The following is a 15,723-nucleotide window of genomic DNA, read 5'->3' on the forward strand; positions in this document are numbered from 1 at the left end:
CTGGTCAGCCCTAACCTAGGGGCTGGCCCTGTGACTTCATCTCAAGCTGACACCAGAAACACCCCAGGGTTCCTTTGCTCCCTCCCATATGGATCTAGAATGTCACAAACTCCCCTCCCCCATTAATCTTTTATCCATTAGCTAAGTCTTTCCATATCTATCCTATCACTTATTCATGATCATCCAGATCAATCTGTTGAGAAGTGCATTTATTGAAACCCGAGCCTGGCTTTCTCAGGATAGCACAGGCCCTTAAGCCCCACTGCTGCTGCCTGGCGTACCACCACGAAGCCCACTGAGGCCAGGAAGAGAGCTGGCTTAGAACAGTGCAACTTCCAAGCCTGGGTGCGTATGGGTTCACCATCCTCAGGTCAGAGGTATGTATATACACTACAGCACATATGGTTGAAAATCTAATGGTGCCCACACTGACTCTTGAGTCTCAGTGCGGTGATTGGAGGTGGTTGCCCAAAGCAGTGTGCTGCCAGGGCCTCTTGTAGCATTGTATCTGCAGGTAGGTCTGGTGTCCAGGTGACTTGCTTGTGGCCTAGGAACTCTGGCACTTCAGTGCTTTGTTCTTTCAGTAGCTGCTGTTGCTTCATTTTTATTAAAAAGTAAAAAAAAACATTTAAAAAGGAATTGGGAAGGGAAGAGCTATTCTCATTATAGAAGGAACTCGAGGGCCTCTCCCATGGAAGCTCAGCCTTGCTGCCTAGCAGTTCTTAAGTTTTCTGCTCAATTTAATCCTTTCAGTGGATCAATGAAAGGCATGGTTGGTGTTGGTGTGAGGGCAGCCTCTCCAGTGTCACCATCTGCTTCTGTATTTAGTCAGGGCGCCCAGGGGAATGTCATGTTTAGAAAAAAGGGCTGATTGCAGGAAATGGGGGCAATGCCGGGCAGAAGTTAGGATAATTTACTCTGTGGTTCCTATTCTGAACGTCTCAGCTCTGTCTGGAAACAGCATAAATGAGTGCAAGCCTACTGGGCAGAGGTAATTGCTGTTGTGAAAGCAACTGCAACCTTGAAGTAAACTGTAGTAAGTTCTGGGCAGCTGAAATGCTGCAGTGCCAGGGAGTTCCATCACATTGCCTCCTGCTCTTGGCAGCACATGGGAGAAGGGTCTCCAAAAGCACACAGTAAATGGTGCCGTACGGTGCATTAAAAGGCCTTCTTTCATCTTGCTTTCTGCTGGGATCTCCAGGAACAACTTAACAGTTTTCTGATGTCGACTCTTTGCTCTTGACACTGTGATGATAGCTGAGAACTTCTGGTGCAAAAGGTCTCACTAGCACTTGTTGCTGTTAACACGTTGGTGCAGAATCTGTGTACAGTTTGGGAAATGGATGATTTCTACTCAACCGTGTCTTGCCCACGTGCCCTGGGCACTGCCTCAAGCATCCCATTTCAGTGGGAGATCTGCAGAATGCTGCAGCAAAGTTTGAATTAAGTCAGTTTTCTTCACGTCATTAAAACCAGCTCCTTTATTGGGAGGGCTGGAGGTTGTTGGCCAATAGGTATGTTGTCTACAGAAAGGAAAATCCAGGGTACCAAAATAAAGGACAATGAACTATTGTTCCACATTCTGTCTAATATAGAAATACCGTATCAAATCTCTTCAAACATAATAAGCCTGTAAAATCTAATGGTGCTGACGTGTTTAAGAAAAATGTAAGGGCTTCTACAATCAATATCTTAGGGATAGAAAACAAATTAGAAAGAAGATAGGTTTGTGAATCAATGAAAAAGGCCTTAATATTAGTGATCAGTTGAGCACAATGGCTTTTTCGGAATGCCTAGCAAAGCAGAATTTGTGATTTCAATGGGAAGACGCAGGACAGATTGGTTTGCAATAAGCAAAGAACAGGTTGTTATGCTTAATTCTGCATGACACAGGCTGTGGCTGGGAGGGCAGGGCAAACTGACCCAGCAGGCTGATCACCCCAATGCTTCTGTAGGAGAGCTGAGATCTGTTTGCTCCATCCCTCCCCGTTGTGATTCAACTGGTTTTTATTTTGGGAGAAGCGTGATGTGGGCAAGTTACACTGCATCTGAAGATCAGTGAGGATCTGCACCACTCTGCAGGTGATAGACCTTTCAGTAAACCCATTTATTGCCTTTTTTAGGTGCTGACTGGCTGCATCCTTGCACAACACTGTCGTGGCATGATTCTGGTGAAAGCTCTAACAAAAGCTAAACTAATTTTGGTCTGCGCAACCTTTTTGTTACCTAGCCCAAGAAAACATATAAAGTTTAAGACCATTTGCAGGGTGATAGAGCATCTTGTGGCCACAGGGCACTGATGCTTAGCAGAAGACCATGGATTGCTGCCTTGGCTGTACTTCTGTGAGACTGGAAAGTCTAATCCCTGTTCACATCTTAACCCCTTTGCTCATCCCAGATAAGCCCACTTTCACATCCTTCTCTGTGACACAGCTTATGTATTGAGGTCTAGGGGGTTGGAGATTCATGATCCTTGAGCTCCCTTCCAACCTGGGTCATTCTGTGATTCTGTCTGGAAACACCTGGCTGAGAATCACCCTCAGCCATGCACAGGCATGTTTTGCCAGAGGCCTGCTGCTGCGAGATGCCGAGCCACTTAAGGAGAAACACTCACATCATGTTCCTTACCCAAGGAAACTCTTGCAAGAGAGAAAAGCAGATAGCTCTGCAAAGTCTGCTTAGTGTTGGCTGATTTCTGAAAGCACTTTGACCTAAGTGATGTGTGGGTGTATGAAACTGTAAACACGCTTTATTTACACTTTCTATTATTATTATTATTATAGCATGACTTTTGATGACTGGTTGTTCTAAGTTTGAAAATGTTTAGACAGTTTAACCCACTATTCCATTTCTATTTTTCCTAAAGACTGATATTTGCTCTGGCTGGCCTTGGTTGTTGGCGCTCTGTGCGCAAATCCTGCCGGCTCCAGTTCTTTCTAATGGGAGGATTTCTGTTTTTCTGCAGGGTGCCAGGGTATGGCTGCGGGAGCAGGACCAGCTGCAGCCATGCACTGTTGGCCTGTGTGCCGATGGAAACGTGCGCTTCACCTCCGATTATGGCACTGTAAGTGGAAATTTGCACAAGGCTGTACTCTATGCCTATGCAGGAATAGCACCTGGTGGCCATACATGGTGGTTTTCTCTATTCAGTGCTCTTCTGAGAGCTGTCCTGTGTGCTTCCTTTCCCTGTCCTCTTGGGTCAGTTTCTTGGTAACTGACTGGGCTATCTTGCCCCTAGTGAAAGCTCAAATGAGAGCATCTTCATTTTGGTTTGGATTGGATGGGCTAATTGATCCCTAACTGTAGTGTCCTCACTTTCTGGCCCCACTTCCCTGCGGCTCTGAGGTAGGATGTCCAGTATTATACTACAGGGCTTTTGCCATTTGTTATTGTTTCCTCAAAAACATCTCAATCACCAAATCCATCAGAAATGTGACTTCCTGGAAGGAAAGGAGGAGCTGATGTTTATGAAACACAAGAGATTGAAAAACACATTTGAAACAGAGCAGCCCAGTGCTTTATGGATAAATGTAAATGAGATATTGAGCAGGATATTTGTTCCTTGCACTTAATGGACAGATTTGGGGTTGAGGAGGAAACCTTCCTCACCTGCTCAGCCTGGCCTGGTTGGCACTCCCCACCTTGGGTTGTCTGCTGGCCAGGTTTTACTTTATTCCTGATCACTGTGGGGACTTGGAGCGAGTCCTGGTCATTTTGTTTTGACTGTGGGCTTGGTCTGAGACAAAATCAATTCATCACTGGAGAGAAAGTGGAAATCTTTGGCTGTGTTGTGAAGTGCTTGTATAGTAATTTAATGGCTTGCTTGTATTTAGGAGACAAAAAGCTGATATTTTCTTCCCAAATTAATAAAGATCTTGTTAATGCATGTAATGTTCCCTTTTAAACACTAACTGTTCTTGGGAAAGGGGGATTCCAGAGGCATCTCTGCTGAGAGATCAATTTGTCTGTGCTTTCTCTGTTGCTTCAGGCAAATTGAGCCAGAGGAGTCAGCTCAGCCATACATACCACATGCCAGCCCAGCCCCACCACATGCAGAGCTGGAGAGGGGGGGATGTCTGGGCTGTTAGAAGGGTCTGGAACCGAGCAGTGAGAGGATAAAGGTCTTCTCACTGTCTTGGCTGGAGGTGGGAAGGGTCTTGGACCAGATTCTTCTTTAGATGGGCATGGTGTATAAAGCCAGCCAAGAGCCTCAGGACAGGGTTAATAGTTGATGATCTAGTCCCGCTAATCGTTTAGCCTTGCATTCAGGGCCAGTTTCTCTTCAGGGTCCCATTTTCTCATGTGTTGTCTACAGGAGGAAATAAACAAGCTCTGACCCATCACACAATTATTTTCCATGCATAGCAACCTCTTGGCACAGGTACTCTAAACACGGGGGTCTTCTGGGACACTTGTGCACTCAGCTTTTTCCCCAGACATCTTTTTTATTGTTTCTTGTCTGGCCCAATGGCCACAATTGCTGACAGTGCGGTGGTAAGTGGGTAATTGCCAGGGAGATGTAAGGACAAACCATGTCATGCAGTTTTGGACTTGCCCCCTTCCAAGATTTGTCTGAGTCAGCAGAGAGAAGAGAGGCAGGGGTTTGCTGACTCATGGGTTGAGAGTGCTATGGTGGCTTTCCTCCTGATGGTCCAGTTCACATCATACCTCTGCAGCTCATATTCTGAATTTAGGTGTCCCATTCTCCCATCCTGCTTCCTGGTGAGCTCCCTGCCCCTTGGGTACAGCCTCAGCTCCATGAGGATGATGCTGCGAGGGGGCAGGGTGACCTCATTCTGTCTGCAGCTCCCAGCTGCCTGGCTGCCCTTCTGCAGCAGCTGCAGCAGCCTGCAAGGAGAGGGCGGGAGAAAGCAGTTAGATCAATGCTATGGATGATGTACTTATTCTCGAGGGGATCTGTAGGTTTCTTTGTTGGCACCTGGGGAAGCTGACAAGCAGGGGTGAAGATGAAACGGTGTCCCAGAAGGGAGGGAGAAGCCCAGTTGCAAAGATTGCAAGGATTACTGTAAGGGCTGCCTGTATGAAGTATCTCATTTTTCTATCTTGGGTTTTGCCATCTAATGCAGCCTGAGGTGCTGGGTGGGAGATGGCACACAGCTGAATCTGAGAGTGGGAAGCAACTGAAATGGCATTTGTGAAATGTCAGCATCATGCCTGAGGAGGAGGTAAAGAGGACTGGGTACGGTGGAGGGGAAAGGCAGTTTCATCTCAGCTGTGTGCAGGGAGGTGAGGAGGATGACCCAATATGGGCTGTTGAGGAGGAGGAAACTCCAGCAGGAAGAAGGTTGCAGCAAATGAGGCAGGGAAAGTGTATAGATAGAGGAGAGGACACTTCCAGAGTGGTGATAGAGGTTAATAGATGTCACTTTGAAGGCCACATCAAACGCATACATGCCAGCATATGCACAGGAGATCCCTACTTTGGCTTCTTGACTGCTTTACCTTCCTTTGCCATTGACACAGCCACCAGACACTCTGTCTGCCCCAGGACGAAACCTGGGATATGAACAAGCTTAGCCTGCACCATGCTGCAGTCAGAGACACAATCCCACCTGCGCTTCTGTGTATGGCTGCTCCTGATCTGCTGGGAATAGCTGCCACCATCGCTCACACTGAGCACAGTGTGCAATACCAGTCCAGGTGGTGCCCTGCTCTGGCCAAGGGAACTTCATTAACGGCCAGGTAGCCCTGCGTTGACCCGTCCTGGCAGTGCTAAACATGAGGGGACAATTTTGTAGCAAAGGCAGGGAGTGTGCTATGTGGGTTGTGGCCAAGGAGCTCCAACAGGTTGGAACAAGAATGGAGGAACTGCTATAAAAATAGGGAACGGATCTGTGCCTTATTCATTTCCTTTTCCAGTGCTGAAATATAAAGAAAACCACTTGTTTCTGTAGGAAATCAGACTTGTATGCCCAGGTGACATGCTCTTATTTATCCTTATCCCTGTTCCTCCAGGTGTTCCAGTACCCCAAGACCTCCCTTTCCGTAGAAAAAGTCTTGCCCATGCACCAGAGCAGCGTCAGTGGGGTAGAGGACATGTCCATGCTGGGAGACCTGCACGAAGCTGCCATCCTGCTCAACCTGCACCAGCGCTACCAGCAGGGTAACATCTATGTAAGTGCTGAGCTGAACCTCGGCTCTGTGGCTGACAAGTCTTGTTTATCTTTGGGGTTGCCACTTTACATGGGAAACACTGATTTAAGTTGTTTCCTGAGCATTGTTTCATGCGGATAAAAAGGGATGTTTTTTTTTCTGCTTTGTGCCTTGTTAGCTCCATCAGCCCTATGAGATCCTTTTCTTACTATATGGGCCTCTTTGCCTATGTAGAACTTCCAAAATGTGGCCTTCACCTATAGGATTTGTGTATCCACCATGAACATCTGTCACTTACTAGCTGGCACACATGTTGCCCAGATTCCCTATTGTTGCTGTTCAGAGGTTATAGATGGCCAAGTAGACAGGAAGGTACAACAGGCTATTGTTCAGTATCGCTCCTGAACTCAGCTAGGAAAGCAAACCTGTTGCCTACTTTCCTGCTTTTACAAGTGGCTGTGCTTTTTTGAGTTGCTCTGCTCTCCATTGCACAGCAGAATACCAGCACATCTCATTATTTCCCTCTAGGCCCAGAGGAAGGAGGCAGGCAGCAGGGGAACGATGAGGGAGGGAGAGCACTCGAGGATGAAGCTGCTGGGAGGCAGAATGCTCTGCTTAGGCTGAATGTCGTGAAGACTGCCTTGGGCTGCTTTACCCATACCTTGGCTGTCCATCCTCTGTGTGTACTCAGAATTTTTCAGATTATGACAGGAAAAATGTAAATCTGTGTTGCATAGCAACTGTTCCTAAGGCAACCGAACTGTATGCACCTGTATTCCAGGAAATGGTCAATAAAGTGACCTGGTTTCTGAAGCACCTCCTGCGCTGGGACGAGGAGAATGAAGTACCCTTCTCACCGTGCCTGGCACCAGAAGTGGCACACTGCTGCCTCTGACCATGTCACCACAGCCCTGTCCCTCTGTTCCTCATCAGCACTAGCTCTGTGTCTCCTCCAGCCATGGAGGAAAGGTGTTAATGTTCAGACGTGGTGTCATTTTTTGGCTGCACACAGTGTGTATTTAGTATGTTCCTTCACAGCTAGAACGTAGTAGGCCAGGATTGCAGGTGAAGCTGTACCAAGGAGAGTTAACGCCTATAGGTCAGGGCAAAAAATATCTGGAAGGAAATCAAGGGGATCAGAAACAGGCGAGAAATGTCATTGTTCTCTGGAGAACAAAATCACCTGAAGGAAAGGTAACTCAGAAGAACCAGTATTTAAAATAAAAGCAATTAATAAAAAAGAGGAAGAAGAGGATGGCAATTGGAGAACTTTTCCAAAGAAATTTTATTCCAACTCTATCAAGCTACTTCAGAAAATGTGAGCACAGCAATAGCCTGCACCAAAGGTCATCTGCTCTCTTACTGTTTCTGTCACCAGTGAACTGTATTTCTGCCTACAAGTATCTACTGTATCAGAGGGTCTTCAGGTCTTCTTCAGGTCCCTTCTTGCCCACTTATGTGGGTACTGCTGGTAATGCAGTGAGACTCAGGTGATGGTTTGTCCCTGGTGATCTGTATTGCTGCTGTACTAAATAACTATTAAATAGTTTGGTGACTATTGCATCTTATTAGTCCTGCTTTTGGCTTCAGAGCTTGGCATTACAGTATAACAGTGAGAAAGCATGTGTCTTTCTCATCACCAAATGTTCCAATTACAGCTTCTTCAACGGATGCATGCAAATCCTTTTATCTGTATGTGATGACTGGTAGTTCATGGTTTGGCAGTAATACTATGCAGTGCTCCAAGGGTTTCGTCTGACACCCTGCTGAGAATGGCTGCTCCTGGAGTGGAGCAGCAGCCCTGTGAAGGAGGTCCCTACCTCAGTAGCAGGATTTAAGCTGGACATTGACCACATTGTGGATTCATTGCTAGGAGATAGCACCATTGCTCTGTACTGCAGCTCTGAAAATAAACTGGATTTGAGCTGGCTGGCTGAACCAAAAATCAGAATGAATTTCCTTCTGACTTCACAAAAGAAAACGTTTGAAATTGGATAAATTGGTTTCAGGTATTTTATTTTAAACCTTACAAACTCTTTTCTTAAATTGAAGTATTTTCAAATGAAATATTTTCAAAATAAAGTATTGAGAAAATGTCACAATATTTTGGCTTGAAATCCTAGTGCTTCAGCTGTCAATCTCGATTTGATTTTACCACGTGATTTAAGCTGCTCTAAACAGCATTTTTTCAGCAGCAGCAGAATGACACACTTCAGTGTCTCTTGTCTTTATGTCCCCTCTTTGTTCAGGAGCTGCTTGAACCCATCCAAACCCCCTGCACTGGGGATCCTGGGGTGGAGTCGTGAAAGTGTCCCCTGACCCTCCTTTAGTCTCAGGCTTTTTTGTGTTTGTTTGTTTGTTTCTGGAGCTTCATTTCCTTGTTGTGTTTTGTTTTCTCCCCTCAGACCAACATTGGTTCCATCCTGGCATCAGTGAACCCCTACAGGCCCATCCCTGGTCTGTACAGTGTGGATGCTATAGAGCTGTACAGGCAGCACCGCCTGGGTGAGCTGCCTCCCCATATCTTCGCCACCGCTAATGAGTGCTACTGCTGTTTGTGGAAGCGTCACGACAGCCAGTGTGTTCTGATAAGGTCAGAAAGGGGAGAATTGGCTGCTCTCTGGCTGCATCACGTGCCGTGGGTGGGAGGGCTGTTACTTCAGTTTGTCCTGGAGCTGTGAGTGCAATGCATCTCTTCCTCCACAGTGGAGAAAGTGGAGCTGGAAAGACTGAGAGCACCAAGCTGCTGCTGAAATTCCTGTCAGCCATGAGCCAGACCTCCCTTGGGGCCCCAGCTTCTGAGAAGAGCACACATGTGGAGGAAGCCATCCTGGAGAGCAGGTGCTTTTCACCTCCGTACCTGCAGCTATCACTTTGCAGGCACTACCTACCTTCTGCACAGTGCTTGTGTTTGGGCTGATGGGCCTGAGCAGAGGGTTAATACTTCAGCAAGGCTGGTATTTCTTCACCCTTCAGTAGCTCCCCTGCCATGCCTACCCCCGAGCTGGTCCACGAGTCACGGCACAGCCCTGGTCTCACATCTCCTGTGGCACAGTGCCCTGTAGTCATGGATGGAGGGGACATGGGTAACATCCCTCCCTGTGGCAGGGCAGTGTGGGCAGCTGGAAAACTTTGGGGAAAAAAAAAAAGCTCTCAAGTATGGCACAGTCACAATTCAGGAGTTGTTGTGATTAGTTGTTGTTCTATAATCTGTTATAACGATTAACTTCTGAATAATCCCCTATCTGCGTCCGTCTCGAGAAGAACCACGCAGCAGACAGATGGAGACATTTAAAAAGCCTGTATTTCTCAGGGTAACAACTGCAGTCGTCTTTTTGTTCAAAGCTGTGTATATCTTAAAATCGAGCATGACGACATCCAGGCCATGCTTGTGGGATCTCCAGGCTCTGTGCTTGTCAGGTTTTCAGGTTATTTTAAAATTGGCTGCATTGCAAAACAGAATATTTTAATCCTGGGTTCCGTGTGTCACTCTGAATGGTATTCATTTTTTTCCCCAGTGCAAAAACCAAACTGCATGGTAACTCACCCTTTCCCATCTGCATGATCTTCCTGGAGACTGGAAGGGTGGCCAAGAGACACCCATCCAAAGTGGGATATTTTTTTTTTGGTGCTTTTTTCTGAAGTGGATAATGTGACTCTCTTAGATTGAAGTTCCCAAATATGTAATTTGTATGTATTCCCTTGGCTTGGAAATCATGTGACTTGTATCAACCTAATCAAGTTTTTAAGTACCAGGACCAGGACCCGACCAATCAGTGTAGAGCTGTTTGTTTGAAGATGTTTGCCTGTAATTTTAAGAGATTACTGAAATTGGCTTCTCTTTCAAAAGAGGACGTAGAAACAAGAAAAAAAGAGATGGTTTGAAGCTAAAGTGTTTGCCCTAGATGGCGTTCCTGACCATCGTTAACAAACTGCAAGCCCAATCTGTGGGGTGCTTTTGTATGAAGCACACAACCTGCCAGGATCTTTGCCATTTCTGAAACCATACTGGTGGGGAATGCCCTTAGTGGAAGGAACACCATCTGCTCACACTGATTAGGGTGTGATTTAATTAAGTCAATCCCAAAGGTTTTAAATTGTGTAGCACGTGATGACAAATTGCTCTTGCCATCCTTCCTTGCCCTTGAGCTCTTCCTGCTTGTCCAGACTGGTGCTTTAACAAATGAATCTTGCACAGCAGTGTGCTGTATGAATGGCAGAAGGCTGGACAAAGGCTTTGTTGTAATGGTATCACATCACCACTCCGTCTTCATTGCCTTGTTTCTTGCAGCCCAATTCTGGAGGCCTTTGGAAACGCCAAGACAGTTTATAATAACAACTCTAGCCGCTTCGGCAAGTTCATTCAGCTGCACTTCTCTCAGCATGGGCACATCCAGGGCGGACGAGTCACTGACTGTATCCTTTTCTTTGGTGGACCAGTAATGGTTGGAGGGAGTGGAGAGGAGGAGGATCTCAGGTTGGGTCCAGAAATGGCTCATCACCATTTATTGATTATTTAGAAGGGTGAAACCAAAGCTCAGTAGCTCTTGTACAATATTTGGATGCAGAGAACAACAGGAATTCAGAGCACCAATTACAGCTCCTCCTTTTGGGGTGCCCATCTGCAGTGGACCTTGAAACCTTAATCAAAGACAAGAAAGTGTGGATGTAGTCCAATTATTTTGTGCCATGACCACTTTCTTCCTTGTTTGCCCACGTAGCCCTATCCCAAGGGCTGTGACACATCTTTTGTCTACATGGGGCAGCTAAAACTGCATTTATTGATGTTGGTGCTCAAAGCTGCTGATCACTGCAAACCACACCAATTTCCACTGGAACAGCAGCCAGATGAATTTACTACTGCTGTAAATAACAGGCTGGGATTGTTTAGTCTCTGCTCTTTGTGCTGTCGGTAGATGAAAGATAGCTGTCTCTTGCAGAAACCCAGCGATCTGATGCAAGACTTATGTGAAATGCAGTCTCTTGGATTGGAGTGGCCCCTCTAATCTCCCTAGGTAGCCATGGTATGGCTCATCCTTTTGTTAGGTTACCTCACCATTATGCAGATCCTGTATTCTATCGGACCCTGCCCTTTTATATGTCTCTTTGGCACATTATACCTCTGTGGAAAAAGGAATAGTGAGGAATAGCCATACATCATTTGAATGCTTTCTCCTTGATACATGGTTTAGATTTACTGGAAAAGGTAGGTGTCACCTCTACCATAGCCATGTTGAAGCAGAGTCAGTGCTGCTGCTGCCTCCACCCCTGGGAGCAGCATGCAGACACCAGTTCTTCAGATGTTACTACCACAACTGCACCAAGTGAGGAAGAGGGTGGTGGAGGAACAGGAGGTTCTGTATCTATTGAAGTCTGTTCTCATGCCTTTTATAAACACCAGAAAGTCCAGAGAGGCTCTAAGAGAGCAGGTTTAATGAGGGGAAAAGGAGGGAGCAAGTAATTCAGTTCCATAGAGAGGCTTTTGGTGGTACAACTCCAAATGTCATCAGCTGTGCTCTGATTCAGTTTACTTTACTTTTACTTCAGACTCTGCAGGCTCACTGAAAAGCAGGGCCAGAACCTGCAAGGTTCCATTTCCCCATGGGCATACTCTCAGTGAGTTACATGCTTAGCAGCACAGCCGCACAAGAGAAGATCTTGATGTACAGCTTGTTCAGGCAACATCAACTGCTGAGCTGGAGGCAGCCTCTCTTGTGCATTGGCCCTAGAGATTTACCTGTATCCCATCCTCCCTCTGCCTTTGCAACCACAAGTGCAGCCTCTTCCTTCTGGCTATGCCTGCATTCTTTGTTTCAGAACAGAGTGGTACACCAGAATCCTGGAGAGAGGAATTACCACATCTTCTATGCTCTGCTAGCTGGTGTGAGTGGGGAGCTGAAAGGTAACTACATTTTTTGGGATATTGCTTAGTCCCTTCTCAAGTCCAGCCTGTAAAGCCTTGGGAACAAAGGGAAACAGTGGGAATCATGTAGGTACTTTCAGAAAGCACAGAAAATATGTTCTGTTCTTAAGCAAATTGTTCTTGTCTGTCTCCCTTTCTAAGCTGGCATCCCAGGCTGCTTCCCTTCCCCTGTCTGTAGTGCATTCCTACCTCTTGATCATCCTTTTCTCTCTTCTCTGTAGATCTTTCAGTTCTCCTCTATTCTTTTTGAAAAGGGGGATCAAATCTGCAGATAGCATTCAAGATGCGGCTGTGCCAAATATATGTGCAGAGACCTAATTCAGTTTCTTATGTTTTGCCCTGTGTTCTTTCTGTGCAATTTTCAGTAATCAGTTTTTGATTGCTGCTCAGCACTGAGACGTGTTCAGAAATATTACTGTGGCTCTCTGAACCAAGTGGAAATACTTAATTTAGAGGTCACTGCTCATTGTGTATATAGTTAAGACTTTTTATGTATGCTTAACAAGATTGAATTTCATCTTTTTTTTCCTCTTTTTTCCAAGTCAATTCAGTATGGTAGGGTGTTTCTGTGACTGCAGGCAGCCTGGAATCTGGCCGTTTTAAATCATTTTGCATATCACTGCAAGCTTTGTTCCTGCACACCCCCTTGCCCAGTGCGATCAATGTCTAGGTGCACCCTTTGAGGCATATGGAATCTGTTTAGATGAACATACCCATTGTGGTAACCATACCCATTGTTTTAGGGGACCAAGACTGTAGAAGGAAAAGGCTGTTTGCTAAATAAACCTTTTTCTCTCTCTTCCCCTGCTTCCATGGCTGCTGCAGAAAGCCTCTCCCTCGCTGAGCCAGAGACTTATCGGTACTTGAGCCAGTCTGGCTGTGTGAATGATGAAAACTTGAATGATGGAGAAATGTTCACTAAGGTCATGGTGAGTCCTGTTCTAATCCTCCTGAGCTTCCTGGGCACAATCTCATAGGCAAAGTGTGCTGCAGGACCTGGACATGACAGGCAGAATTGATTTGGCCTACACTAAAATGTGGTGTTCAGCAACCTCTGAACTGTTTTACCTGCTCATGGTAAAAACAAGGCTCAAAGAGTGTTTTTAGTGTACAGGAATGGAAGAGTCTGGGAAGCAGTCAAGGATGAATAATAATTTAGAACAATGGAGACTCTGGGGAATATGATCCTCACCCCTCTGCTCCATAGTGATTCTCAAGAGCTCTCTAGCTGTCCTGATCCTGGAAACCTCACATTGACCATTTGAAAGAAAACACTTAGGCATTCTCCAGAGATGTTCTAGTCATATCACCCCTGCAAATGGCATATTCTGAAATGCCACACAGATTTCTGTCAACATCTGTAACTTTGCCAGAGGTCATGAGTTTATCAGGATGAATATGCAGTTCACGTTTTGTTTGACAAGTGGCATGTTATCAGCCCAAGGGCTCTAGTAGTGTAGGTGGAACCAGACAGACAAGGTGAGAGGAGGCAGCTTAGGATTTCAATAGCTCCTGCTTAGATGTGATTTAAAGGAAACAAATGTCTCCAATAAGCAAAAGTCTTCAATGACAACATAGCATTTATACTTCAGCTGAGAAGAGAGCTCAGGGTGTAAGGGTGGTGGTTCCACTTTGGCTGTATCTACAGCCAAACTGGCTGTTTGGTTTTGTGTAGACTGCCATGAAGGTGGTGGACTTCAGCTCTGAAGAGATCCGAGACATCTTCAAACTTCTTTCTGGCACTCTTCACTTGGGAAATGTTGAGTTTATGACAGCTGGCGGGGCCCAGGTTACAACCAAAGCAGGTAAGTGGGACCCTTGAGACTTGGTCAGTTGTGCAAAACCCCATACGACCCCCAACAAAGTTCACTCTGCAGTTCTTTCTCCCTATCCTGGCCACTAGTGCCTTTGCCAGAGGATTCCTTGCAGTTTAGCCTTGCCTCCATTGCCACAGGAGGCATGGCTTCAAGCACAATATGGTTTAGTTGGACTTCAATACTCTCAAACCAAGTTCACAATCTCACAGTTTCTCTTTCGCTTTGAAAGAGCAAGAAGAAATAGGAGCAAGGAGGAGTTTTAGATTGTAGCAGAAATGCTAAACCACGGCCTGAACCAGTGATTCCCACCAGTACCTGGTGGGAGGGCAGGGCCAACCCAGGGGTGCTCAGGTGCATGCAGTGTATTGAGTGACCAGAAAGGGTGGTGCGAGGATCCATCTCTTCCCAGACTTCAATTAAAGGTTGGCAGTGGAGGCAAGGGTATCTCATTGGAGATCCCTGCCTATCTGAGGACTTTCTAGAGGTAAGCAGATTTTATTCCTTTGTTTCTGTGTCTGTGGTTGCTGCATTTGGGCTCATTCTCATTTGCTGTAGCCAAAGACTTTGCCACCCTGCTATTTTTGTGGTACTTTCCATCACATTACAACTTTATGTAGATAAATCTATTTCAGATTTTCCTCTGAAGCACCTGCTAGTTTGCACTCTGTTACAGATAGCCGGCCTGAGGTGGGCTGATAAAGTGAGTCCCTAGACAAATAGAGGTAATTAATATATATCTATTAATCTATATCTATATAAATAATATATATCTATTATCTTAATATATATATATGAATGCTTTATGTCTGAAAATTAATTTAATTTCTTCTGGACACACAAGTACAGCAATCTCATGCTGCGCTATTGTGCCTTTATGAAAATGTACCTTCTATTCAGTGAATATTTTACTGGTGCTGAGTTTTACCCCATGTTCTGCTCTTCCTGTTGTTAGCAGAAGGGCTGACTTTAACCTGTCTCTCTCTGCAGCCCCTAATGGGTATTGACCCTGCCTTACAGTAGGTATGTGAGCACACAGCTTCAGGTATGCCAAGGAGAATTAAGTAAAGGGGCTCCTTCTTAAGTTGCTTGCCTTAGAGGAATCCCTGGGAATTCAATGCTGAGCTGCAGGCTGTGGATTCCTTGCCCTGGTAGGGATCCGCGCAGGGGAAAAAAAGTGTGCCTTATCTTTCTTCTTAGTGCTGAACATTGCCAGTGACCTCTTGGGCTTAGATGCCTTCCAGCTTTCCGAAGTCCTGACTCAGAGATCCATGATTCTGCGTGGGGAAGAGATCAGCTCCCCCCTCACTGTGGAGCAGGTACGTATCCTAGTGTATTCTGCTGCTTCTGCTACTTCTGTGTTTCCAGGCCTTCTATCACCCACTCAGGTTTACAGTTCCCTGTTAAACCCACTCAGCTGTCAGCTATGTCCTTCAGTCTTTTGCCCTTAGCAGTAGATCAGGTCCCATTGTTGCCTCTTCTGCTCTTTAGGCTTTAGAGGCAGGCAATGCACAATACCAGTTTTAGATCACCTTCAGCCACCAGGAATTGGTTGTGCTCCTATCGTGCAGAGGGTGCATCAGATGGTTTGTGGTCATTGCGTGTATGCATGCTTTTGCCTTGCGGAACTCCCAGGCTATCTTGCATTTATTGGAAGGTAACAACTGACACTTACTTACCACAAACCATCCAGTGGGTGTTCAGCTGTTACTCCACAGAAGCTTGTTTGTGTATACACATGTGCAGAAGAGCTCACCAAACTTCTGTGTTCTTGTCTCCAAACCTGTACTGCCTGCTGGAGCCAGTCCTGCTCATCTCTTGTATTCCTCTGTGGCTCATTGCAGTGTTGTTCCTACCAGCTATAACTTGTGG

General features: G+C 46.0%; 1 protein-coding gene across 2 annotated transcripts in view; it reads left to right on the top strand.

Moving 5' to 3' along the window:
• The window catches only part of LOC122181993 (unconventional myosin-X-like), a 67,944-nt gene that overhangs the window by 5,062 nt on the left and 47,159 nt on the right, over positions 1–15,723 (top strand). For both annotated transcript variants that reach the window (XR_006179657.1, XM_042874953.1), the window contains exons 2-11: positions 2,966–3,064; positions 5,977–6,135; positions 8,520–8,707; positions 8,821–8,955; positions 10,406–10,530; positions 11,307–11,320; positions 11,932–12,016; positions 12,863–12,966; positions 13,713–13,842; positions 15,052–15,170. Coding sequence is in view for 1 of the 2 variants with exons in the window: in XM_042874953.1 (XP_042730887.1) it covers positions 2,966–3,064; positions 5,977–6,135; positions 8,520–8,707; positions 8,821–8,955; positions 10,406–10,530; positions 11,307–11,320; positions 11,932–12,016; positions 12,863–12,966; positions 13,713–13,842; positions 15,052–15,170 (1,158 nt within the window). In the remaining variant the exon portion in view is untranslated. The remainder of the gene's footprint in view (positions 1–2,965; positions 3,065–5,976; positions 6,136–8,519; positions 8,708–8,820; positions 8,956–10,405; positions 10,531–11,306; positions 11,321–11,931; positions 12,017–12,862; positions 12,967–13,712; positions 13,843–15,051; positions 15,171–15,723) is intronic.

This window comes from Lagopus leucura, unplaced genomic scaffold (genome assembly GCF_019238085.1).
Source record: "Lagopus leucura isolate 7727_CA_CO unplaced genomic scaffold, USGS_WTPT01 Super-Scaffold_100012, whole genome shotgun sequence".
NCBI lineage: Eukaryota > Metazoa > Chordata > Aves > Galliformes > Phasianidae > Lagopus > Lagopus leucura.